We start from the raw sequence: 25,879 nt of genomic DNA on the forward strand, positions 1-25,879 counted from the left end.
CATCTTTCAACATCATGGATACACAGTGGTGTCTTTGTTTGCATCAGTAATAAAGTATTCAAATGGTTTGCCCTTGGGGTGCTGCTGTGTGTCCACCATCTACCTGTATCTGCCACAGCATACCCAAAACCCCATGTCCCACATCTATTCCATCCCAAAACCTGCTCTCAGTTCATTCACAGTGGAACTGACATGCTCACAGTCCATGCTGTGTTACTGAGGTGTTCCTTTGTGCTTCAGTGTTTTAAAACAGAAGGCTTTGAGTCTCACTTCAGCTTGGACACAGCTAAACCTCTGTGGCGTGGCTATTTTAAATGAGCCAGTCCTTTACCTTGTTTAAAATCATTATTTTTTCCTGACTACTTATAAAAAGAAACATTCATGTTTAATTTCTTAACTAATAATTCAGCAAATAGATACCATTTTCCTGGGAGGAGATAAACCGTTTACCCAGTTTTACAAGACACATAGAGCATGTCCAGGAATGGCTGAGAATGGGAAGCCATTCAGCCAAGCCATCCCTCCCCTGAAGCCTGAGCAGCAGCATGACCCGCTCCAACCACAGAGCTCTGCGTGGTGCCCTGGGGTTCGTGTCTGCGAGCTGAGCTGAGCCATGCAGCAATTCCTCCATACTCTGATCTATAGAAAATCTTAACTTTCAGAAGAATCTTTGTTTCTGGGAGCTCGCAGCGCATTTCAGGGAGCAAGGCATACCTGCCATTGCATACAGCACCACTGGCAATAATATTTGAAAGCGGTTTTTCTGTTCATTGTCTGTTGCATCTCGCTTCTGCTCAGACTCTGTTCTATTCAGATTCTCTCCCTTTCTTTAGGGAGAAGAGTCTGAGTGCACAAGGGGGGGCTATGGTTTCTGCAAGCAGATAATATAGCCATGTAATATAAACATGGCAATGATTTCCTTAGGCCCTGTGATCCGTCAGGCATGTTGAGAACAGTTGGCAAAGGTCGGGAAGTTCCCGGTGCTACACAGCAGCTACAGATAAGATGCCTTTCTGCCTTGCTCAGCTGCAGGATCCACACCCCCAGCACTGGAGAGGTCCATCCTGTCGTCTTTCCTGGCAGGCTAAACCTCTGCCTTTGAAGTCACATGCCCACAGCTTGCAGAGCTCACTAATACATCAACATCAGTACTTTACCAAAAGGGGGTAGAGGGGAGTAGTGAAAGAAAGCTGCAACATAAATCTCAGTCTGGCTTTATTCTTTTACTTTAGGTTATATGTCTTTAAAGGAAAAATGCTGACAACATGCTTGCTCACAAAAAGCCTTTTGAGCCAGTGCCAAAAATTCACTCAAAACTGGTAAGAAGTCAGAGCTGGGATCTGAGAGCAGTGCTGAGTTTTCCTCTACTTCCTTGCTTTATTTCAGTGTTCCAGTAGTTGAGGAGATGCTCAGTATGCCTTCTGCTTTAAGGCGTGGGTCAGAGCCTGCCTTTGTCTTTTGAAGCGGGCGGTCACTGGTGTCTGACTGGGTGAGGATCTGCTGGAGTTCCTGTGTTTGCTTTCTTGGTGTCTGTTACTCTTCAGTCTGGCAAGTGTGACTTTAGAACAATATTATTTGGACTGAACTAACGCAGCCAAGCAACAAGGGGCCTTGTGCCTCCGGGAAGGGTTTTTCCCTTCTGTGGAGAGCAGCTCCATGAATGGGAACATCCACGGACCAATGTGCCTGCAGAGCTCCCTGTCCCTCACAAGCAGGACCAGGTTTATGCCACAGTAACCAGCGCAACCAAAGCAACAGCCTCCTTACCTTAAACATCCTTCTACATGGTAGAAGTTTCTTGGTTTCTGTGTACTCTCATCTCAGGATGGGATGCTGCTGCAGTAATACTGTTGGGCTTGCTTAGTGCTCAAGACATGAGGTCCTGGCAGCTAGGTGTGGGTCATCATTAAAGCCTAATAAATCTCAGGGAGTGATTTCTTGATGAGGTTTATGCCTGGCTAAAGGGAGCTGAGTCCACATGTTTTTCTCACCTCTGGCAATCTTAATACCTCATCTAATACACTGGATAATGACCACTTGCATCTCCAAGCCAGCTATTCAATTTGGTAGAGGTCATTCTACAAGGAAATGTAGTCCAATAACTGTGTATTGCAGTGGCTTTCCACCTGAGTGCTTGCACCGTGGAGCCCTGTTGGAAGGGTGGGTGGAGGGACTGCTTCTGCCCCCTCCAGTATCTCTGTGTTTGCACATGGTGACTGAATCACCCGTGTTATTGTACAAAGTATGAACAGCAGCTTATTGATCTCTACAAACCTTTCCTAACAGTGACTACTCTCCCCTTGAAATGCAGAGAGCTCAGAGCCTTGAATTACTGAGGAGTTTAATAGGTGACTCCCAGGGAATCTCCTGCCAGAATCTCCTCCCTCCCTGAACCAGGGGAGGCCCGACAGTGAATGTGCTGTGTTCTCAGAGATGCTCGTCTCCGACTGCAGAACAACATCCCTTGCTTTCTCCCATGTTGGTTTCCCCTCCAGCTTCTGCTTCCAGCTGCCTACCTTGTATCTAGGAGATGCTGTGTATTCTTTCCCATTGAAGCTGACATGTCCAGGATCTCATATCCAAACCTTGATACTTTAATTTAGAAAAAAATATGTTAAATATATATTACTAACATTTTTTGTTATAGGAAGTTGAACTCTGTGGAATGACTGGATCCCCACAACTGTAGGAGTGATAACAACATGCCTTTTATTGCTTCTTGTGCTGTATCACACGCTGGTATTATAGCCATGCTCCCTGAGAGAATGCACTAAAAGCTCTCCTTGAACCTCAGGGGCTTTTGTGATCTTCTCACTTGCTATTTATAGCTGATTAAGGCTTAATCATGTGGTATAATGATAGTTCCCCTCATGCTATATTGATCCCAGTGGGAACGAAGGGCACTCAGCACCTCACATGATCAGACTCTTCACATCCGTGTCTTGCTGCTTGTTACAGAATATGAGCGGTAAGACTGAACACTCCTGCATTTTCTTATTCAGACTCATTTCGAGCTCCGGCTCAGACTGGAGATTTGCTGAGTAAATAGTCTCAACAATAATCTCAGCCCGATTCCAACTAATTAAATCCTGTACAAACATCCCTCTCTGGGCCAATATAGCGAAAGACAATGAAAACACAGAAAACCAGACATAGCTTTCCTCCAGATTTTGCTCGGCCCTTTAATCCTGTATCTTTTGAAAGATAGTAACGTCCATAAGATGAGGGGTCAGCCTTCCTGCCCTCAGCATCAAGCAGTGGAATTTTTCAATAATGAACAGCTGGGTCACCAGCGACACAAAAGCTGCTGTAATATCCTGTAGGCTTACGGGGCACAACAGAAATCCCAAAGCAAATCATGATGTACACAGAAAGGGACCGTCCTTTTCTCTTAAGGAGGCCACTTCAAACCCGTCTCGACACCACCTTTTCTGCAGCTTTTCGGAGGCGAGATTATCCCCTGCGTATATTTAATCACACATTGGGGGGTGGCTTTGATTGCCTTTTTGGAGGCAGAGAAGTTAAAGAACGCAGTTTGAAGGCTCTTATTATCGGCGCTCCATCCGCGTGCTCTCAGCCCAGGATGTGTTTACAAACAGCAGCGGAGATCAGGGAGAACAGTAACGCTGCACTGGGCCCAGGCTGGGTTTGACAGAACTGATTGTATTAACCCAGGCTCCATGTAAGTGCAATGAGAGCTTGCGAAGAGAGGGAGGTGGGGGGTGTTGCAGTTGTGGTTTAATTTTTATGAAACCCCATGGAATTCATGGCCTTTTCCAGAGAAAGAAGAAGTTACCTTGTGGGGTTTTTCCCAAGTACCCAGTAAAGCAAAAAGTAAACCAAAAAATACATACTATAAAAACTTTTTAATGTATCACAAAAGTCAGTCTTGAGATGTATGCAAGATATGTTGGAGATTCCTGATTAAAAGCAGTTTGTGTCAAGGAAGTTACCACTTGCAACATGTAGAACATCTGACAGTGATTAAATGGAGCTAGCTATTAGATTTTCCTAAAGAAACAATAGTTAAACATATCTCCACAAGTATGAAACACTTTATGTACTGTATCTGGTACACCTCATTTAAATTGACTTAGATGGAACAGACACACTAAGTCTAACTAGTAGGTTATTAAGAATATAAACCTGGTGCCCAAGAATTTACAATCAGTTATATGGGAGGTATCCTGACTTTCCTCCTTTTCCCAGGGCTTTCATTTACTAAGCATATGCTGTAAAGATGTCACATTTATAGCAAGGGACATGTTTAGGATGTTTCTTACAAACAGTTTTAAGTTACATACCTGTAGCAAATGCATCTCGCTATGCCGTAATGTGCTTGTATAGAAAGTCTGCCATGAGCTCAAGAAAACGTGTGTTAAAGGGAGAATACGTGTGTTGGGAAGAACGCATTTGTAATTTATGTTCTCAGTGTGATAGTAGCTTTTGTGAATATTTGATCGAAAAATGACATAAAATCGTTTCTACAGGGTGACAAGTTTTCAGCTCTGCTAAACCACTTAGAGGTTTGAGAAACATGGTTTAAATTAAGCATATCATACTTCTAATTCTGGTGGGTAACGAAAAGAAGAGCTTGGAGATTCATCCAGCCTGTGGAGTTTGGGGGTTGCAAATAAACTGTGTGCTGTAAGTAGCAGTCATTTTAATAGTTTCCTAAGAAATGCCTTTTTGTTTCTTTCCCTTTTGGATCAGGAGCCGTACGTAGATGGTTCCTGCAGGGCTGTATTTGCGCTTAGGTGCTCTAATTCCTGCTCGTACATTGCAGGGGAGGAACAGCCAAGTCAGAAGGCTTGGAGTTCAGCATTGGAATCTGCCTTTAATTATGTATTTCCCTGTTATTTTGCGAGATGAGTGGGCAGAATTGCTGAAGGAAACCACTGCAGTGCTATGAGCCCTATCAAAATCACTGTTTCAGTGTGGAAATCATGGAGTGCTCATGCCTCTGTTCTGTATGTCACTCACATTGAAAGGTTTATAAAAATAATTACACTTCCATCGACAGCCAGAGGAGGTCTGCTTTCCAGGCTGCCTTTTAAAGCCCCAACCTATCTCAGTCTCTCTGTCTCTGCAGGGTCAATCAGGAATTGCATTCAGCTCCTCCAGAGCAGAAGAATGCTGAGGGTCAGTGTTTGGTAGGTGGGAAATCACTGGGGGGGCTGAGAGCTAATTTATGGTGAAGTCCAAACTTCTTTAATTTGCATAATGTCAAGTCTGATAAAATATTCATGGATTGTTCATCTCGCTTTCAGGTAATTTAAGATAGACAAAAATACATTGGAAAATATTGCTTCAAAAATAGGAGAGAAAACTTGAAGACGGTGTTTTGAGTGCAGAGACAGAGTTTGCTGCTTTTTCTTTAATTCAGTTTTTTCAGATTTACAAAATTGTTTGCTGAGTTACTGCCAGGTAGAAGTCTGCCTTATGCATGAAACTGTCCAGAGTTTGGTCTTTTTAATGGGAATCACAAACCCACTGGAATTCTGTGGGCTGACGTGGGTCAGCTAGAGGATGGACTTAGAGGATGTGGCATGTACGCTTCATGGGGTGGCAGGAACGGTCGTGCTATAAGACATGACAGCTTTAAAGGTAGTTGTTTTCTTGCAGTTGGATTCAGTTGAAATGATCAGGGCTTGAAGCTTTGCCAAGAGTTCGCTCTTAACCAAGAGATCATTACTGCAATTAGGTGATAGCTTTGATTGATACATTCTGTGAAATGTCAAATACTGAAGTGTGTGTGGGAGCAAAAGCAACCATGGGGCTAAATGGCACTTGTGGGCTTGGTGCTCAGCTCCAGGTACATTTATCCTGTTCCTTTTCTGCCATTTGGCAGCTGATGACCAAAGTCAGCTTATATTATAAGCAAGAGGAATACAGGAGCCATAACCCTCTGCCACCAGGACACAGTGTGGATCAGTGGGAGGAGGGAGCTGGCCCTGTGCCCCGAAACAGGCTCCTCCAGCCCTTCCCCAGCCCTGGCATTCCCATACTCACTGCTGGGTTACATCAGAGCTGTCAGTCACGGTTATTACAGAAGCGATCCTTGCTGGCTGTGCTCAGCACCGTACAGCACAGGAACGCTGCTGTCAGAGAGAACTTCAGAGTATACATGGAAAAGCCAGGCAAAGAGCGTGCAGTGAAAGGGAGGTGAATACTGCATTGGAGTCCCATTGTGGGGTGGGCACAGGTGGAGGGAATGCAATGGTGGGGTGAGACAGTGTGATGTGGTGATAAAGGAGTTAAAGATTTCTTCTGAATAAACAGCAGGAAATGGAAGTCCCACCTTTGCGGGTGTGCCAGATGATCCTTAAATGCGTTCTGTGAACAATTAATGACAGAGGCACAGGACTGGGATCATCCCTGCTCACCGACAGCAGATCTGCAGAGCCCCGGTGAGCCCACGGGCACCTCTGCAGAACCACTGAGGTTTTGCAGGGTGCTGAGGACCCGGGAGCTCTGTACATTGGTGGAGCAGGAGTGGAGCAAAGCTGTGTGAGGACTTCTGGGGTCCCACAGGCTTCGCAGGCGCTGTTTGGAAGTGATTAAAACGTGTGCCATGCAGGAATAAACTCTGCCCATTTCCGATTAGCATGGACGGGGCTGTGCGATTGTTTTAGTGAACCAGATGGGTGCAGAAAGGAGGGTGAGTGAACAGTTGAAGTCTGTGGCGCTGCTGTCCATTTCTGAACCTGGTCTCTTGCAGGTATGCTTTACCCCATACCTGAGCTCTTAGACCATTAGGAACCAAACACCGTTCTTAGCATTTTATTGTCGTTATTTGGGTTTGGTAACTTCTGAATGTGCTTCTGAGTTATGAGAGCCTTTTGCTTGATCAGCAGAATTGGTTCTGGGCTGACATTTAGATCTGTTGTGAGTCTTAAATTCAACCAAAAAATCCTGCATAGCCTCTTTTCCCTATTGAGCAGCCCGTAAGTCCGGCTTCGTTCTGAGACAAAGGATGGTGTGAGCTTTCACCAAGCAATGGCTGGATATTCTTTATCCAAAAGAAACCGTATTACACTTTGCAGTATAAAACACACTCCCGCCAAGGAGACATTAAACAAAAGCACTCATTTGGGGGGCTGGGGGGAGGCTGAAGCTGCCAGCCACGATCAGATGACAGATATATTTGTTGGGAAATAATACCTTTCTCTGATTTCCTGAGAGGTTGAATATAAAGCATAAAACAAGGGACAGTGATGAAATCCAGAAGAATTACCTCTGTGTATTCTGCTGGAGGAGAGTAAACAAGTACCTATATGCTGCCAGGTACAACAGGCACTGTTTGGACAGCTGCAGTGCCCATTGAAAGGTGCTGCTTGATAGTGGCTTGGTGATAGTAATGCTGGTTTCATATGAGGTTCATATAAAATTGTACCCCTCTACAGAGATAGCTGTGTTAATAAACCCGGCATAGCAGAGAAGTTGGATTTTCTGATGCATACCAACTACTAATGTAAAACATGCTCCAGTGAGAATTCCCTGAAAAACTGCATTTACTGCTGCAATAATAGTAAAAGGTCACCTTGGATCACGTTTGCAAAAGGTCAGACGCTGGTGGAGATAACAGCCTGCGCACACAGAGCAGAAGCTGGTAGGTTCTTGGTAGTCCCATCTGCAGCCGCAGCTGAAAACCAATCGGGATTAGACGTGGAAAGAAAGTTTCTTCCATTTTGGCTGATTCTGTGGTGGGAGAGGGATTATTCATACAGTCAGGAATGTCTCTGGGCCTGGTAAAACTGTCAAAAGAAGGCAGAAGTGGTTTTTAATGCACCATTGTGCTGAGCTCCTCTTGTATTTCCATGTTCTTGAAATGCACAGGGACAAATGTGTGGCTTCAAAATGGTTATGCCAGCACAGTTTCATACAAGAGCTTGTTTAATGTGACATGGCACAAGGTACGTAATGTAAAATGTACGTATGCACGCTTTCCAGCTTGGCACCTACAGCATGACCGTTGTAGGCGCAGGGAATTGTTACCCTCAGTTTGCTGGGCTGTTTTCAGTGTGAAATGGTTGGAGTTCAGTTGTTTGCTGCAGTGGGTTCTGTGGGAATATGAGATATACCTCACTTACAAGTTGCTGCTCTCTTTTCCATCCACCCTGGAGCCCCACCAATAGCTGACAAACCCCAAGCACAAGGATACAGACATTAGTACAGCATATTGCCTCTCCAGCTGTTCTCAACCAGATGTGCTGAAAACATTGCAAGCTTATTCTCAACATTGCAGCTTTTTGCTTTAAAGAAAATATATTCCTGGAAAGGTCCCCATAATTGAAATGCTCCCAGGAGGAATTAGCATTTCTGTATGCTCAAGCTGTCTCTTCATCAGGTCCAGCAGAGGCAGTGAGGAGCTGCGGTTGTGGGACTGAGGATCCTATCTAAGAAACTCTAAGTCATCAGTCCAGCCTCTCTGGCTCTTATATGAGTTATGTGATCTACTCCAGGGTAGTTCAGGGGAAGTTAATTCAGTTGTGATGGATTTACGTTGTTTTAAATGATTCTGCTGGTGATATTTATTTGTGACAGGGCATGGTCCAGAGATGTCCAGTGAAGTTTGTAGTGCTTGTCCCTGCGCAGAAGGTAAATGAAGGTCTTAACCTAATGAATTTATATTCCATTATAAGCCAAATGCATCCTTCTTTCTCCAAATTATCTGGTATCAGTTAAGAGACACAAGAAATGTCATTTGTCTTTGAAAATGAAATGTTAGGACATGTGTCAGCAGCTCCCAAATGCTTCAGTGAAAGAAGGCAGCGTATATTCATAGCTGGAGTCTGCCCTTAAATCTGATCACATTCTCTGTCGGCCCCTAATTCCATCACGGTGACCCTTGCGGTATAAGGTATAATATAAAGCAGCTACTGACAGTAGTTACTGCAGCTGCCTAAGACCTGACAGGGTTTTACTGAGTACACAAGAGCATTCGGTACCATTTATTGCGAGTCTCTGAAGGATGCAGAGTGATCAGCGTTCTTGGGAATGAATGGGCTTTTCATGTGGTTGATTTCATTTCTGGGGATGGACACAAGCACTCCTGAAAGCGAGGGATTAATAGTCCTGGCTGGATGCGAGCAGAGTGCAGCCAGCACTTCACACTCTGACGCTTGAATCAGACCCTGAAAATAAAGCGTGGGACTCAGAAAGAGCTTTCCAAATATTTGACAGAGAGCTACCAGAGGAACTTTGTGCTGCTCCTTTCTCTTGGCTGCCAGCAATATCTACTAAATTTTCCCAGAGAATCACTGCTGTCCGCGACATGGCTTCAACATTGCTCTTTCTTAACCCCCCGTTGTTCTGCTCAAGATTTACCTTTGCCTCGAGGGCAGCTTGATGTTGCTAAGCAAAAGAAGAGTGGTTGTGTCTCCGGCATGTTTGGGGCACTTGCTGCTAGGCAGACACTTCAAATAAGCCTCCGGGGCTGAAATGCCGACCAGGGCTGCTGCTACCTCTGGCATCCAGTTAATGTTTTTGTACAAAATGCAGCAGAGGCTCCAAGGAGGCATCGCCAAACAGTGAGTGAAGAGTGGAGAGGGGCTCTCAGGGCACCAGAGTGAGCTGTTGAGGCAGCCAGGAGCTGGAAGCAGAGGCCCCGGGGCTGGGATGCTGCTGGTGTGGAGCTGGGATACAGAGTGGACCTGGAGCCTGGTCTGGAGAGGAGCAGCTCCAGCGGTACCTGTGCCATCCTCCCCTCATCTGTGGCCACTGTGTGTCCCCCCTTGTTCTGTTCTGCTGCTGCCCATTGGCAAGCCCAGCCAGCCATGGGCATCCAGTGGATGCCATCAAAACATGCATCATCCCATGGCTTCCCAGTCCCAGCCCCTGTGGCCACTGCCCCGCATGTGTCCAGCACCAGCCACTGTGGCAGTGGCATGTGGATCCATAACTGCACAGTTCTGCTGCCACAGGGAGCTTGGGCCTCACCTTCCTTTTGGAAATGTTATCCGGTATTGACACAGGTTTCACCATCTCAACTTTACAAGGTGTCTAGATGGAATATTGATGGATTTGGGCCTCAGAGTGACTAATTAGCATGCAGGATTCCTCAAAAGGGTTAACATGGGATCTTTTTAATTGTCAAAAGAGTTTCAGGCTATTAGAGTTGGCATATTCTTCAATAATCTGTTTTATTTTTACCTGCTGGGAGCTTAATTAAAAAACAAAGAGGCTCAATTTAAAGCCCATTACTATGCTAATTTTGTAAGAACTGGGCGGTGATTAAGAAGCTTTAAAAAGAGGAGTTTACTTTGCTCTAGGGAATGGGTTGGAGGCAGGTTTTATTTCGTTTCATTAGCTAGCTACAATTATTTATAAACTAAATGGAAATGATATTAAAGAGTAATGAAAAAAGCAGCATCTATGTATTATTGAAGAGCAGAACTTTTTTTAATTTAGCATCAAAGTGCACAGAGCCTTTATTACTGCAACTTGCAGTTAACGCAGCTAAATGCAGTTGTTAAATATAAGAGCCTTTTAAAATATGCCCATAAATACCGAGCTGTCTGGTTTGCTTTTCCTATAGATCACTGGAGTAAGTTTATAAAGATATCAACGTGACGATAAAGATGAGCTACTGTCCCTTTTAAAACAGATTTTATGAGGTTTTCTGCAGGAAAATTTCTTATCAGAATAAATTGCAAAGACTTCTTTTTCTTTATACCCTGTAAGTGATGCTGTACAATCTAACAGTGCCACAAACTTCCTCCTGTCTTTTGCCTGTCATGCGAGCCCAAAATAATGAGTGCAATTCCAGCCATGTGAGGTGTACCTGGGAGGGAATGGCTGTGTGGAGTGATGGCAGAAGCTGAATGGAAGGCAGGTACCAGCATAGCAGGGGCTGGGGATGTTTCTCTGGATGTGGTCTGTGAAGGGGTGGTGGTGAGCAGCAGTGGGAAGCCTGGCTCCCAGTTTGGTGTTGGCAGTGGGAGGATGCTGCTGTGGGTACTGGTTTGGTCAGGGAGAGGCTGTGAGGTTGGCAAGAGCCCAGGAGAGGGCTCTGAGCCTGAGGAAGCGAATTTGAACTGAAGCCCCAAAACAAGGGTATCTGTGTGTGGTGTCTGTGAGGATGTGGGCAGAGAGATGCACCCGGTGTCTGCCACAGGAACTGGTGAAACTGGTGTGTATCTTCCCAGCTGTGGGAGGAGGAGGTGCTGAGTCTGCGCGTGGAGGAGCCACGTCTCTGGTGGCACCAGGACCTTCTATATAGAAATAACACTTTCCTATAAAATACGTAGTTGTTCCAGCTCATGTGGCATGAATAAGATCTGGTTAGCCTGGCCCACCTGATAGCTACGTTAATTCACACTGAAACAGTTGCTCTGGTCTTTTAAGAGAGCATAAACTCTGCAACCCCATGACCAAGCACTGCAGTTCGGTGCTGAAGCCCTTCGTATTGCTGCTTATTTTGCTGTGCTGGAGATGGGGAGCTGAGGAAGCCTGGGCCAACTCTCAGACATCAGCATCCATCAGGCAGAAGGTGTGATGAGGAGGAAAGGTGACCGGAGGGGCCTCCCTCAAGGGTCTCTGTCAGTCTGGGTGCAGCACAAAGCTGTAGCTTCCCCAGAATGTCTTTGCTCCCCTGACAAGGGAGCATCTACGTCCATGCCCCTGGTGTTTCCAAGGGCTGTTCTCTCCAGCACACCATAGGACAGGCACTCCGCTTTCCTCCCACTGGCAGAAGACTGATGGTGGAGCTTAGGACTGGCCTTGGGGTCTCTATTTCTTAGCTATGGGAGGCAAGTCTTGGCCATGAGACTGGTGCGTGCAGATGTGGGCCATGGGCTGGGTCTCTTCCAACTGTGCAGGCTGCAGACGTTTATGCAGCTCCTGCAGGGAGGAGCTGATGAGCACTGGAGGCTGCAGGCAGCAGCACAAGATGAGCAGTGTTGCAAATGGAGCCACATCAGGGGACTTGGGTGATGCAGGGATGCAGGAATGAGGCACCAACTGCCTGAAGTGCAGTCTGTCCCACCTATGCCCTGCCACGGTGCCAAGGGCACAGAGCTGAGCAGCAGCCCTGCACTGGGTGTGCTGGGTTTGTCTGTGCTCAAGATCCGCCTGGTTTGGAGTCTTGCAAGAGATCAGTCCCCAGGACTCTGCAGACCCTCCCCAGGAGTCACCACTCAGTGATGCTATGGTATGCCGTTCGCCAGCATCACCTGCACATTTCTTCAGTCCTTTATTCCCTACTGGAATGGGATGTGCTTCTCGTGCATGGTGCCTTGCTGAGGTTGACCTGGGGGATGCCAGGGGATGGATCTGCCCCTTCAATTACCCTCTTCTAATTGTCTGTATCAGGGAATGGTGTGAATGGAGACAGCATGAACTTCAGTACAGGGGATCTGCAAGAAGTGGGATTTTTTTCCAGCTAGTGTTGAACTTCGCAACTGAGAAATCAGGGGCCTGGCAACAACGGAGCCGTTTCACCTCTCCAACCATGATCTCTCTCTTAATTTTACATTTATTGGGCCAGTATTTGCATTTTTCTGTGTTTAAAAGTGTTTCGTAGGTACTGCCACCCACAGAAAGGTGTTCAAGTGTAGTGTGAACAAGCAGGTGTAAGAAACCCACACCATTTGTGTGTTTCTTTGCTTGAGACCTAATCTAAGTCTGATGACAGTAGTAACTGGGCTGATTCCCTCCAGCACACATAGAAGAGCTGGCACTTTCAGAGTGAACTGTATGACAACAATGGGACTAGTTTGCTTTCTTCTGATGGCTATGAACTCTTTCCAATCCCACATCCAAGAACAACTGTTTTCCAAGCAGAATCTGTGAATTGCCTGGGCACTCTTTGAGACTTTTGTCCTGAGGTTTAGGTTTTTGCTGGTATGTATCTGATTACAAGAGGATTCATAAGTGTAGAGACACGTTTCATGACAGAGCTATTGCTGTTGGTTCTCAAACTCAAATTTCTGATCTTCCTTCCATTTCATCTTGAATTCTGTAACAGCTTGATACTTCTCACACCAAAATGGTTGATGGGCATCTCTAACTTAAATTTTGCAGTCAATAAAGTGATTTTTGATGAAAGAAATAAGTTACAAAAGGGTCAGTACAGGAATTAAAATTACCTAGAGTACCTTGCACATCTGTGACTCCAAACATCTATAGACACCAGCAGGATTCTGCTGTCCAAGTCTTCTGAGCTTGTCATGATGTGCATTCTGGAGCCATTTAGGCTCTGTCAAATCAAAATTCACCTTGTTGCTTCCACAGCACATTGGGAAGAGAAGCCTGACTTTACAAGTCTTCTCAGGGCTGAGCCCGGCCACAGAGCTGCCTCTGGAGATAAAGGTCATGCAGCAGAATAGCTTAAAATCCTCTTTTGGTTCTAAATGGAAGCTGGGCTATCCAGGATCCCCGAGGTCTTAAATGTCCCTTGGCCTTCTTTTGACCCTGCATACACCTTACATTCTTCCTTTAATGATTGACACTCAGTGGCTATGTGCCTTCAGGCATAGTGAAGTTGTAGCTGCTTCTTCATCAAAGCAACTGTTTACAGCTGGTTTGAGTTGGATGCCAATAAACAGTATTCTTTTTGTCTCAAAATAAAAAGCAGCTTAAGTCCCTAATGATAAGGATTTTGTGCTTTGTAGAGGGAAAAAAATCAGCTAGGTTGGGACAGCCAGCCACTCGGCTTAGCAAGTCAGAGTACTTTATACTTCCAGCTAAACTGCTTTTATCTCCTCAAGTGAGTGGGCTATAGATTCTTATCATTGTGGCAGAAGTGATGAGGGTAACATCTTTAGTTGGAAATCATTGGCAACATGTGGAGAAAGCTTAAGATGTTGTCACACTTTAACTTGGTCCTAATCTGTTCAAAGGCAGTTCATACTTTCTAACTGCGCCAGCAGGTAGTGAGAGGGAGTCAAAGACCATCAGGGTAAAATAGCTCATGCTTTTCTTTGGAGAGTTTATGACTTTCATAAAGCGGGTACAAAGAAACTGCAGCGGTAACTGTTATTGTCTAAATGAAGAGCTTATGTTCACCCAACCATATTTCATTAACTTGTACACCCAAGCTTCTACATTTCCTGCCTGCTTCGTGCAGCGCTAGAAGCAAATCTTAAATATTTTAATGCCTATTGTCAGTGAAATGAGAACAAGAGGAATGAGCAGGTCGGCTGCGGCCATCTGACGTGTCCCTCGCGACTGGCAGGTAGCATATACGAGCCTGTGCGGCAGTGTCGCCGATGGCATTCCCAGGATTTCCAGCGCAAGCTCTTTGGTGAAGTGTGATGTGCTGGTGTGAGATCCAGAAAAAGGAATCATTTTCCTTCCAACAGCAAATTGAGACACTGCTAACAACTTTAATGCCAAAGCTGGGGGCTCTGTAAGGGAGTAGTAGAAGATAGATTTAGGACCAAACTCTCAATGGAGCTGAGTGTTTTAAAGTCTCTTGCCTGTAAATGAGGACCTGATGGTGTCACTGAAGTTCTTCATATCACTTACTTGAAGCAAAAAATGGCGCAGCTTCTCCTCCTGTTTATCTTTAGCAGATGATGTTAAGAACCTCAGAATTACGGGTGAGGAAACAGCATCCCATTTCAGCACATATTGCGGTTGAAACGTGCTTTGTCAACTTTGTACAAAGGACAGTACAGTCAGAGCAGGATTATTTCCCAGCCCGATATTCAGCAAAGCACCTAATTTTTGGAAAGATTTATGGAACCCTCAGGAATACCATGGGATATTTCTGTGCTTTTAGAGAACAATTCTAAGCCATACAAATTTTCTCACCAGAAGAAAGGAATGCTATGCTGATATGATGTAGTGGGGATTTTGTACACTTTCTAACAGGCATCTCTGTTTTTTCCTCCCTGTATGCATGTGTGTGCGTAATATACATCCACAAAAGTGAAGTATTTTCCAGCTTTGACTGACTTACAAGTTTTCATTTAATTAAAAAGAAAAAAGTCCTGAAAAAGTTAATAAAATGTTTAGACAAACCTTTCAGTCCTGTGAGCTTAAGGAAATAATCCTCTTTGCATGCCTAATAATGTTGTTGGTGTCTAATGGGATTTCATTTTCACACATGTGGAAGTGTCCTGCATGATATATGTTTAACTGCTGGAATAACTTAAAACCTGTGCTAACGTTCCAGGAAAAGGAGGGTCTGGACATGCTACAGGGCCTTGCTAAATCTTTTTGTATGGGTTTAGAGGGTCTAGTTTACCAAAGCCTGAATACAAACACAGATGCTGATAGCTAAGTCTTTAAGACTCTAACAACCATATTTGGCCTTAGAGAAGCTAGGGAATTTTGGTAGTTTTCTGTTAATCTAAAAATTCAGTTCATGGAGCAACTGCAGTAACTGCCCATACTAGAGTAACCCGGCTGGTCTGTTCACTAATGTAAAAGATGAATCAGGTGTTTGGAGTTTTTAAAAAAGCCTATATTAAGAGAGCTATTTATTTTCCATCATAGTATTAATAATAATAAGCAATTGACATGATGTTAATAAGAGTGACTTGACATGACAAGAATAAATTATCCTTAGACGTTGCAGGACACACCTTTAGTTGCCTGAGTTTTGGGACTTTGTCCTTTCTGTAGTGCTCCTTTTCCTTTTCCAGTGGTCCTTTTTACAGTTTCCCTCAGTGTCTTGTCACAAGAACAAAGATGGTGAAAGAAGGACAGTAAAGAGAAACCATGTTAGATGATGGGGGGGGAAAAATCATCCATTAAAGGTCAGGCTAATAGAGCACGATTTAGAGCAGAATATAGCAGGACTTTTGTAAGACAAGCAGCAACTTTTCATGCTCAGATGGGGATTCTTGGGTTAAATTGCTATCTTTGAGTTCTGAACTTGGAAAGGTATTAAAGTGGAATTAAACCTTTACACAATCCGGCTCTTGTGTCATTCAGGATTTTTTTGGGTTCTATTTAATTGTACATCCCAGCAGGGTTCTGAGTGACTGGTGCTCTAAAGAAATGAGGGGTAGGGTTAAGTCTGCAGCCCACTGCTCTCTGCTAATCCTCCTTGTTCCTTGAAGAAGGATTTACTTTTGCTGCCAGCTTGTGAAAGACTTTCCTCCTCCCGAAGAGATTGTTGTGGCTTTCCTGGGGAGGTGTGGTTGCTATAGCAGGGAGTCACGCCTGGGTATTCTCTCAAACCCTACTGAGAATGGGCCAAAAAAGAGCCGAAGAAGAGTAAAACTGGGGATTAAAAAATGGAACAATGGGAGACAGGAAGATAGGAGTGGGAACAAATGGGAATTACAGCACCAAAAATAATGCAAAGTGACAAAAAGAGGAAATAGAAAAATAATAGCTGACAGTCGGACTGAAAAGAGAAACACTACAAAAGAACAATTTATTTTCAGCAGGCAAAGAACATAAAAGGGCATCTGGGAAATAAGACACAGGCCTGTGTTGAGGGCTTTTTTGGTTCTTTACTGTATTGCAAACATATATGCATGGAGTATACAAAACTTCCTCCATACCCCCTTCTCACCTCCACCTTTACCACAGTCTGTTTATTCCAAACAAAATCTTCCTGGGTTTTAAACTGTGTGTGTACTTATTTGCTGATAAATGATATTTCTGATTGTGTCTGTTCCTAGGGACGAAGTCTGGGGCAATTCTGGGCTTTTCATACAAAATATTGACATGTAGATCAATAACAGAAGAAAAAATCCAGCTGCTCAAACTCTGTTCTTGAATGTTTTCCAAACAAATAACTGCTTCCAGGACGATGCCAGTGGGCTCTTGCTTTTGCTGCTGCTTACTGGAGGCAAATTCTTGAGCTCTTACCATGGCAATGCCCCTACCGTAAGTACCTGCCTCTGCCTGGGTGCTGTGGGAGCAGGGGCTGTGTCCCTGCGCTGTGTTGACCAGCTCATCGTGTACCTTTAGGATGTTTAGGTGCTGTATTTTGCTTTGAGAGCCCTTTGCTCTGCTGTTCAAATGCAGCCTGATTTTGCAAAGACCTTGAGCATTTTCATCTCTGAAAGAAGCAGAAATTTTCATTGTTTAAAGTTTGTCACATTACAAATAAGATCTAAAAAGAAGCCGGTCCCACATCTAACAGCAAATCTCTCTGAATGCCTTTCCTGCACCCTACTGCTTTATATATAGGAGAGGCAGAGAGATGTAACAGATGAAACATTTTGTTTATGAAGTGTCTGTGTTTTGTTTTATTTCACATGTTTTTGCAATATAGATAACAGATTACACCACAGAGCTTTCATTGCCTTGTGCTATAAAGATACTATAAAGCCTTTCTGGGTATTAATAATAGATTGTGTTGATGAGTTTGGAGAAGCTGGCAATAGACCCCCCACTGTAAAGACATTAACACCACAGGACTAAGGTATCTTTCCCTTGCAAATCAGTTGCTAAATTGGCTGTGCTGATGGGTTTGGGCACAAGCTCTTGTACAGCATCAGTGCAGCAGGCACAGGAAGTTATTTTGTTTTATGCTGGCAAATAACGTTTCTTCCTCTTAATGTTCTTAGTTGAGAGGAAAGGCCCTGTGTAAATTCTTTCCCTAAGACATTCTTGCCAGCCGAGAAATAACTTAGAAATTACATTTGAATGGCTTTGACACACGATTATTTTTTCCTGTAGAAGTGAAGGCCGGGGCAGTGAATCACCGACAGTGCAATTTCCCTGCTTTAGAGGGCCTTTAGGGTGAATTTTCATATAAAAATTATATTAGAAGAATTTCCCTGTGTTGTTGGTGATGTAAATTCAAAGGCAACTGTAAATTCAGTGTGCCACTTAGTGAACAAGAAGGATAAGACATCTGACCAGTCCAGTGCATATCCAGCACGCTGGAGACAGGAGGTCCTTGCACTGAGCTGGGTGATGAAATAAGGCCCAGCTCCGCGCTGGGCACAAGCCATTTCACCCAGTGGAAGTCAGTCAGGTTGTACAGGTAGGAAATAAAGATGGATTTGGTTTAATATGTGTAAATAACTGAATAAAACTCCAGGAAGAAAAATGAAGAAAACCCTGGTTTTTGGTAATGACCTCGCTCAGCAGAGCTGCAGCAGAAGTACAAACTCCCCAACACGTACTGTGCTTTTGTAGCGCTTCAGTATCCTTTGAAGCAGTACAAAAAGCACAACAGCAAAAGCCTCTCCAGCCTTTTTTAAACTCTTAGACAAAAATAACATTGTTTCCCAAATGTCTGCACTGCCTAAAAATATAATTCTAACGAAATCTTCATATTTTGTTAATCCATTAGGCTTCTTAATTGCAGCCCTGGCTTCATCAATTCAATTGGCGCCCTTAACTTTTATAACAGTTTCTATTCTACAGAACAGATTAGGAGAAAATTGCAGCCATAATCTGTACAGTGCAATTGCCGTGCTATAAAGAGGAATGGGAGTAGCTGAGAAGAGCAATTGGATTCCCAAAGGTGGAGCACAGTAGAGCAATATCAGTGACTTTGTAAATGAAAAATTGTTTTAATTCCCTTCTAACAGCAATAATTCGATTCTTCATAAATTTTTCCATCAAAGTGTTGTAAGGAAAAATGCTATAAAATAGAATTGCATGGCAGTGATGGAAGACAGTTGAACAAAGGGGTCAATTAGGGGGTGAAAATTAAGCAAAGAGAAGAATCCGTTCTGTCACATTTTGCTCGAAGCGAGAAACTCCTCTGCACTTTACATTTTATGTTTTACTTTATAGTTAAGGAAGATGTAACTTTTCAGGTCATTCTGGCCCTACTTGAGCAAGTTAGGTTAGGATGGCAGCTTTGAACTGTGTGTCTTAATGCATGTTGGTGAATCCGTTTGTGGGTCTTTTCCATTTGTCTCGGCATCACTGTCCTGACCCCAGAACTGCCATTGTGCAGAGCTTTGGTGCAGCCAGCGAATGCTTGGCCCACCCTTGGATGGGATTTTGGGATGCCTCAGCTGCAGGAGCTGGGACTGGGGACTGGGCAGTGGGAGTCGTGTGCCTGATGGCCTGAGGACCTCTCCAGAAGGTGACATTTCATGACCACGTGAGGGGCAGCTGTGCCAGTGCATTCCCCTGCCAAAGATCTCCCGTCAGAGCAGGCGGCATCTGAGAGTGTCCTGGTGTGCTGGGAGGGAGCTGGGAATGGCTGGTCTGCACGAGGTTCCTTCTGGAGCAGCCCTTGCGAGGCCCTGAGCTCTGCTCAATGAAGGGACACCAGCTCGCTGACCACGGACTGCTTCTTTCCTTTGTTAAAGAGAGAAGATGAACACAGGGCAGGAGGCTTTTGTCAGCTATCATTTGGCTGTTGCGGTAGAGGCTGGTGATGGTGGCACAGAGGTACACACAGCACCGCTGTCCCTGCTGCAGGGTCTAAAATGAATGAACCAAATCCTGCTCCTATTGAGGCAAATGGGACTTTTCCCTCTTACTCCATTGGGAAGGAATTCAAATGAAGGGTAGTATTCTTATGGATGTGGTTGTGACTCAAGCCATCATCCAGGTATGACCACCCTGTGATACTGCCTGGGCCCCATGTGTGGTGGGTCCGTTTTTGGTGTGCAGAGCAGTTATGTGAGCTTGTGGCTCTGACTACGTCTCTGGTCAAATTCCCACCAGCCTCAGAGCAAGACTTCGCTTAGCATGGGATAACATGTGGTCTCTATCATCATTTTATCCTTTAGGTTGCCTTTGTGTGGCACTTGTGAGAATACCTGTGAAATGTGCGCAGGCAGAAAAAGTATCTCAGTACCCAGATCAGCTATGTTTTAACCTGTGAATCCAGATCCACATTGTGAAGCACAGCTTTAAACACAAGCTTTCACCAGTAGTTGGTGTGCTTACTACAGCACCTGTGGATAGAGGGTTAATAAATACTTTCTTCAGTTCTCCCTGAAGAAGAAAAAGGTTTCTTTGTTTTAGTTTCTCTCCAAATATTAAATTTTTTCTTTCAGAAACTTTTAATTTTTGCACATGCTTTATTAGCACTCAGTGAAAGGGAATTAGCTTCCTTTTACTGAAGTTTCAGCTGTGAAATCAGCTTTAATAAACTATGTAATTATTTTTTTTTCTGCAGGGAAAATGTTTGAAATGGATTGTTTCTTTTTTTAGGGTTCTTTTTTTTTTCAGATCATACAATTATAATATTTCTGTTTTGCTTTAGTGCACTCGAGATGTTTTGAATGCTCAGAATTCAGTGTAACCAAGCAACAGTTTTTCTTTTTTATAAGCGCCCATGAGCTGTATGACACTACAAAAACGTCCAAGTCCTGTGCTGGCTAAACCCCGTGCAGTGTTTTTCCCCTTCTATGTCAGCTAAAGAGAGAGAAGGATAGAAAATTTTCCCTAAGAAAGAGTCATTCATTAATAATTTAATTTCTTCTTTTAATAACACTCAGTTGTTTGAAAAGCATAATACATTTTACTTCAGCTCCGGCATATTTTGTACTATAGAAGTACAAAGTGAATTCCCAGCTGGCTATATGATGATAGGGATGTTATATGCAGGGTATTATCAGGAAGAAAAGCAGCAGAGCTACAGACTATACCTACAATATTTACAAAAGCTTGTGACCACCATCTTTGCATATTTATTAAATAAAGAAGAGCCAGGTATCTGCTGCGGTTTCTTGCAACACGTAACGTCAGGATAACACAGAAGGGAAAATGATTTAATGTCTCTGATAGGTAGACAGCAGCATCTGTCCTCTTGCATATATCAAACACAGCTTAATAACTTCCTATTTACTGCTTCACGGCAGAGGTCCAGTAAATAAACAACCTGACTGAATTAGTCTATTTTTATACCTCAGTCCTGTATAACAAACCTCTTGAACCACACTTAATATGAACAGCAAATTTCGTGCTGCACATGGAGATCTCTCAGCACAGATTAAATTAGTTATAATAAAACAATTAAAATCTATTTGCCCACAGACAGGAGGAAATGAAGGACCTGGGTGAGCAATAGGAAGGTAAGGGTGGGTTGTCAGGACATCAGAAGAGTCAACAGCAGAGCCGTGATTCTCTGGAGCAGAGCAGGGTCAAACTTACTGCAAGATAACTACGCGAGAGATAATAAATCAGTAGTACGTATTAAACACCAGATGGTTGTGCCCATGCAGGAAGGCACGGTGGATCATGTAACTGTGGTTGTTTCTAAGGATTACTGATTCAGCCTGACTTCACAGGGATATCCTAACAAATAAAATCTTTATGGCCTCTTCCGCTGGTGAACATTTTCATCTACTGTTTAAAGACGGGACCACATGTCCTAGCGTTTTCATTGCCCCTGATATCTATGCAAAATTAATTTGTTGAGTTCACCCAGTTTTAGCTGGTGAAGAGTTTTTGACTCTCTAGTACTGTAAAGTTGCTTTACAGCATTTATTACCAATACTCAGATGGACAGGCAGGCCATTGTTCCAAGCTTTAGCTCAGCTGAATCCCCAAGTGTTCCAGGCATAGAGGCAAACATACTTAAAAACTCCTAAACCTATTGAGTTGTCTTTCAGAATTGTCCAGGCAACAGAATTTATTTATAAAACTCTTGCAATCGTTGATTCAAAACAAGGTTTTCTTGTTCTGCTTTTCTCCTTTGTCCTCTTTGAACAATTTTCTTTGGAATGTTTTCGTTGTGCTTAGGAGTCGGAGATTTCCTGGGGCTTCTAATAAAGGCATTTGATTTCCACTCTCCACATACTTTAACAAGTCCAAGGATTTTGAGGTTTGACATTAACTTAAGAGAGCTGGAGATAATCAGCCATGGGGGTAAAAAGCCAGAGTTATGCAAATTATTTGTAAAATGTATAGAAAGCAAAAGAACTCGTGCTTTAAATGTGGTTGGTGTGGGACAGAGGCTTTGTCTCAGCACAGAATATCTGCATGCTCCCCTTCAAATTTATGGCTGCGATTGAAACCTTGCAAAGGGGTGATCTGTAAAGTATTCCTGCTATCCTACACTTCTCAACAGGTTTATTACCTTTCGTTTATAAAATGAACAGTCTAATGAGCAGTGTTTTAGATCACAGATATCAAAGTCTGGTCATTTGTCAAGATTAGTTTCCTGTTGTGAGATTGCCTCGTGCAAAAAAAAAGTGCATAACCTTGGGTTACTCTCTGGGAGCTGAAAAAATGCCCATAAACACTTTATAAGATAAAGTTAATGAAGATTTTATAATCTTAGAATCCAATCCAATGCGGTGCAGTGTATTTGTGTGTGTGTTATAATGCGGGGAGTATCATCTGAATACAGAGCAAGGAATTTTCTTACGTTGACAACAGACAAGTTAAAGATAGAAAGTTCGTGCAGTATTGTCAGGCCAATTTAATGGTAATTTGAACGAGTTAATACTACATTGGCAACAATGTATTTCGTTGTAACTAAAAGACTGCCTTTGGAAACGGTGCTGAAAGCCCCATCTCCGTGACAATAGTCAGTCGCAAATAAGTAACATAAAATATTTCTATTTATGCTTTAGACATCTTATTTTGAAGAAAAAGGGTGAGAAAAAACCACTCAGTAAAGCAGTGTGACAGTGAGGGGGCTCCTCAGGTGAGGAACATGCACAAGGCTGAGAAGAGAGGAGGCTGGTTTTGCGTCCCAGTTAGGAGGACTGTGAAGGGTGGATATGCTTTCCTATTTGGAATTAAGTGTAACCCGTGTGACGTTCGTGTTTTCACTTTCACTGCATGTATTTTGCGGTTTGCGTGGAAGAAGCCCGGCGGCCGCCGCAGCCCTGGTCGGGGGGATGCGCCCATCACCGCAGCGCCGCTCCCGCTCGCTTCGGGCCGCGCACCGGCCCCTCAGGCGCCAGCCTCATCCCAGGGAAAGCCCCCCCGTTCTCTCCTCTCTGCGGAGGGGAGGTGGGAACCTGCTGCTGCCAGGCTGGGGGAGCGGGTCTCCGGTGCGCCCTCGGTGCCCTGCGCGCCCGCGGTACCCCTCTGGAGGCAGACCCCGGCGCGCAGCGGTTTGGTCCCATCGCAGCGCTGTCGCGACAGAATCCGCAGTTTCCTTTTCCCGATGGCTCAGACGAGCAGCACCGATCTGAAGCGCCGCAGCTTCCCCCGGCCGCGGCCCCCGAACCGGAACCCGCACGTCGGGTCCGTCCCGTCCGTGCCGGCAGCGAGCGGGTGTCACCCGGCGCAGCGGTGTGGATGAGCCGCTGCCTTCACACCACATCTGCTAATCTGCGGAGTGCTTAAGCGCGCTCCATCATAACAACAGGCTTCAGACAAAAGATACAAGCTTAATTAAACTGAGTCAAATCGGTTTAAGCAGTTAAATAGAAACAACTTTTTAAAGTGCTTAAAATCTGTTTGCTCTTTTTTTTTTTCCCTTTCTCCTTTGTCCTTTAATCCTTTCAGATATGTTACTGTGTCTAGATAAAAATATTTCCTGCTTGGGAATTTGCTAGCTAAAGCATTGTAAGAAAACCTTGCAGACAAGCCCGTATGAAATAAGATGGCCTATTTACTAGCAGTGCCCGTGGGTCCTGTGTAGCATCAGTGTCCCTTTAATAGATTTAATTCATTACGTAGCCAAATAAGAGCTGCTCAGTCCACCTTGCGTGGCTCATACAGTGCTCAGCTGTTACCTCGTGGCTGTGGCCATGCAGAGGTACGCACCGAGCCTGCAAGGTTAATAGTGTAGATCTCTTTTATTAGATCAGAAGATACAGATGGGGAAATGCCACAAGTTACTGGGCTCTGAGCCTTCCTTTAGATGCCATGTGTAAATGGATTTACATTTTCCTTTCCCTCCTACCCGTTCTGTGACTCCATCGCTTGCTGAGGAGCTAGTGACTGCCATTTTGCTGTACTACTGAGCTCAGACAAAATGGAGGCTTTGGAGGAATCAGGAACTACCACAGCTTGTGCCTTCTAAAATTGAAGATAATTGCCCTTTTTTATAAAAGGTGATAATTTTGAGGCCGAAACAACCATCAGCATACCCCATCCCAAAAGGCAGAATCTCCTTTTTTCCCCCCTATGAGCACATGGGTGCAGTTGTGTTAATTTCATTGCCAAAATGTAAATGTTAATGCACCTTGCACTTTGATATATTGCTATAAAAGACACTGAATTTCAAATCATCAAGCCCACTGCGTGATACAGGGACGTAACTTGGCTATTCATCTTTCTTTGAAGCAGCTCTCTTCCTAAAAGCTCACTCAGGGAGATTCCCAGTTGCCATTAGAAAAGCAAAATAAAATTAATCTGAATCATCCTAACTTTATCTTAGAAAATTAATGATGGAGGAAAGGGGATTTTTAAAGGTTTAATAAGAACTAGTCTTGAGTAGTGTATATTCTAGAGCCTGTGATTATAGTGGTAATTTAGCAGATTGTATCACTGCCTATCTCTGCCAAAGGATGTTTCACACCATTTAAAATGCACAGTACTCCCTTCAGAGACAGGTTGTTCTGGAATAACTCAACATCCAAGGAAAAGCCATGTTATTTCACTCCTGACTTTATCAATTGCATGTGTGCGATCGCACATGTGTGCGCATCGTCTTCTCAGCAATTGCGCTGAGGTTTTGTGCCTGTTTCTGTGTTCATTTGTCAGCCTCCTCAGAGACAGACAATACCAAAAATGGAAAGTCATGAAATCTGCTCAGAATAGGGTTTAAGTGCTGAAACCAGGGAGCCTGTGTAAAGCAAAGTGTGAATTGGTCCTTCTTCTATAAGGTGCATTAAAGTAAATTTGGTTTTGAACAAGGTATCTATACTCTGAGAGCTCCTTTTTGTTTCTCATTTTGAAGAGGAACAAAACAGTGAGATAACAGCAAATCTTAGTATTTTTTTTTTTTTCCCAGCAAAGGTGATTTGGGAATCTTGAGACCAGAGGGATTGGGATTTGAATAAAGTGTGTGCATGTGATGTTTCCAAGTCTATGGATGCAAGTCTTGCAGTGTGAAAAAGCATGAGCCAAACAGATCTGCAGTTAAATTAGAGAATTTGCTGTGTTTGAATTCATGCAGTGTATGCTCTGACGTTCCCTTTGACTTTGCTGCCTCTCTTTATTACAGGCTGTTTGCTGCCAAGTGCAGTGGCTGCATGGAAAAGATCGCCCCAACAGAATTCGTGATGAGAGCCCTGGAGTGTGTTTACCACTTAAGCTGCTTCTGCTGCTGTGTCTGCGAAAGACAGCTGAGGAAAGGGGACGAGTTTGTTCTCAAGGAAGGGCAATTGCTCTGCAAAAGTGACTATGAAAAAGAGAAAGACTTGTTGAGCTCGGTCAGCCCAGACGACTCAGACTCAGGTGAGCTTTTCCCACACCTGCTCCGACTGGAAAAGCCGCAAGGGTTTGTAGAGCTTTCTTATAGGAACGTATATCCATTTGCACATCTACTTTATTTATATACACATGCAAATTAGCAGCACAGCTAAAAGAAATCCCTACTTGCACTCTGCTCTCCCTAGCTTGATTCCCTCCCTGAACTTGCTGCTTAGTAAAGGACAAAAACGTTTAGGTTTTGTCAATGTAGTATTCTGTAAGATCCCAAAATGTGAATCAGCCTGACTTCAGTTACCCAAGGCCTCATTCAAATGTACTGCTTTCCACAGGCATTCTTCTATCCACTTAACATATTTTTCAGGGGATCTTCTGCACATCCACTGTTGGCACTGAGCTAGGAAAGTGGACAAAGTAGTAACAGAATTTTCAAGTGTATTCTTTCTGCTAAGCACAGACAGTAACTTCAGGTACAACACAGAAGTACTGGGAGAATCTGAATGAAACTGAGAAGTGGGTTTGTGCTGCAGCAATAGTATGTGTAGTGCAGGAAGCCAGGGCAGCTGCAGGCTTGGTGAGGCTGCCTGCAAATGTGCTTCTGTTAAGGCAGGTAAGTGGGCTCACCTAGAAGAGAAATAAAAGCAGTAATAAAACAAAGTTTGCCTGCTATAGATCTCCAGAGTTTCCTGGCGGTCCTGCACTGCTCCTG

At 44.1% G+C, this 25,879-nt stretch overlaps 1 protein-coding gene and 1 long non-coding RNA gene across 4 annotated transcripts in view; both read left to right on the top strand.

The window, feature by feature from the left end:
* Positions 1-1,332, top strand: part of LOC136022408 (uncharacterized) — a 34,139-nt gene extending 32,807 nt beyond the window's left edge. Inside the window, exon 3 of the long non-coding RNA XR_010616156.1 lies at positions 1,233-1,332. This is a non-coding gene — a long non-coding RNA (uncharacterized LOC136022408). The remainder of the gene's footprint in view (positions 1-1,232) is intronic.
* The window catches only part of LMX1B (LIM homeobox transcription factor 1 beta), a 100,425-nt gene that overhangs the window by 62,196 nt on the left and 12,350 nt on the right, over positions 1-25,879 (top strand). For all 3 annotated transcript variants that reach the window (XM_065695611.1, XM_065695612.1, XM_065695613.1), the window contains exon 3: positions 24,965-25,197. In XM_065695611.1, the coding sequence (XP_065551683.1) occupies positions 24,965-25,197 (233 nt within the window). The remainder of the gene's footprint in view (positions 1-24,964; positions 25,198-25,879) is intronic.

The sequence above is a fragment of the Lathamus discolor genome, chromosome 15, assembly GCF_037157495.1.
Source record: "Lathamus discolor isolate bLatDis1 chromosome 15, bLatDis1.hap1, whole genome shotgun sequence".
Lineage (NCBI taxonomy): Eukaryota > Metazoa > Chordata > Aves > Psittaciformes > Psittacidae > Lathamus > Lathamus discolor.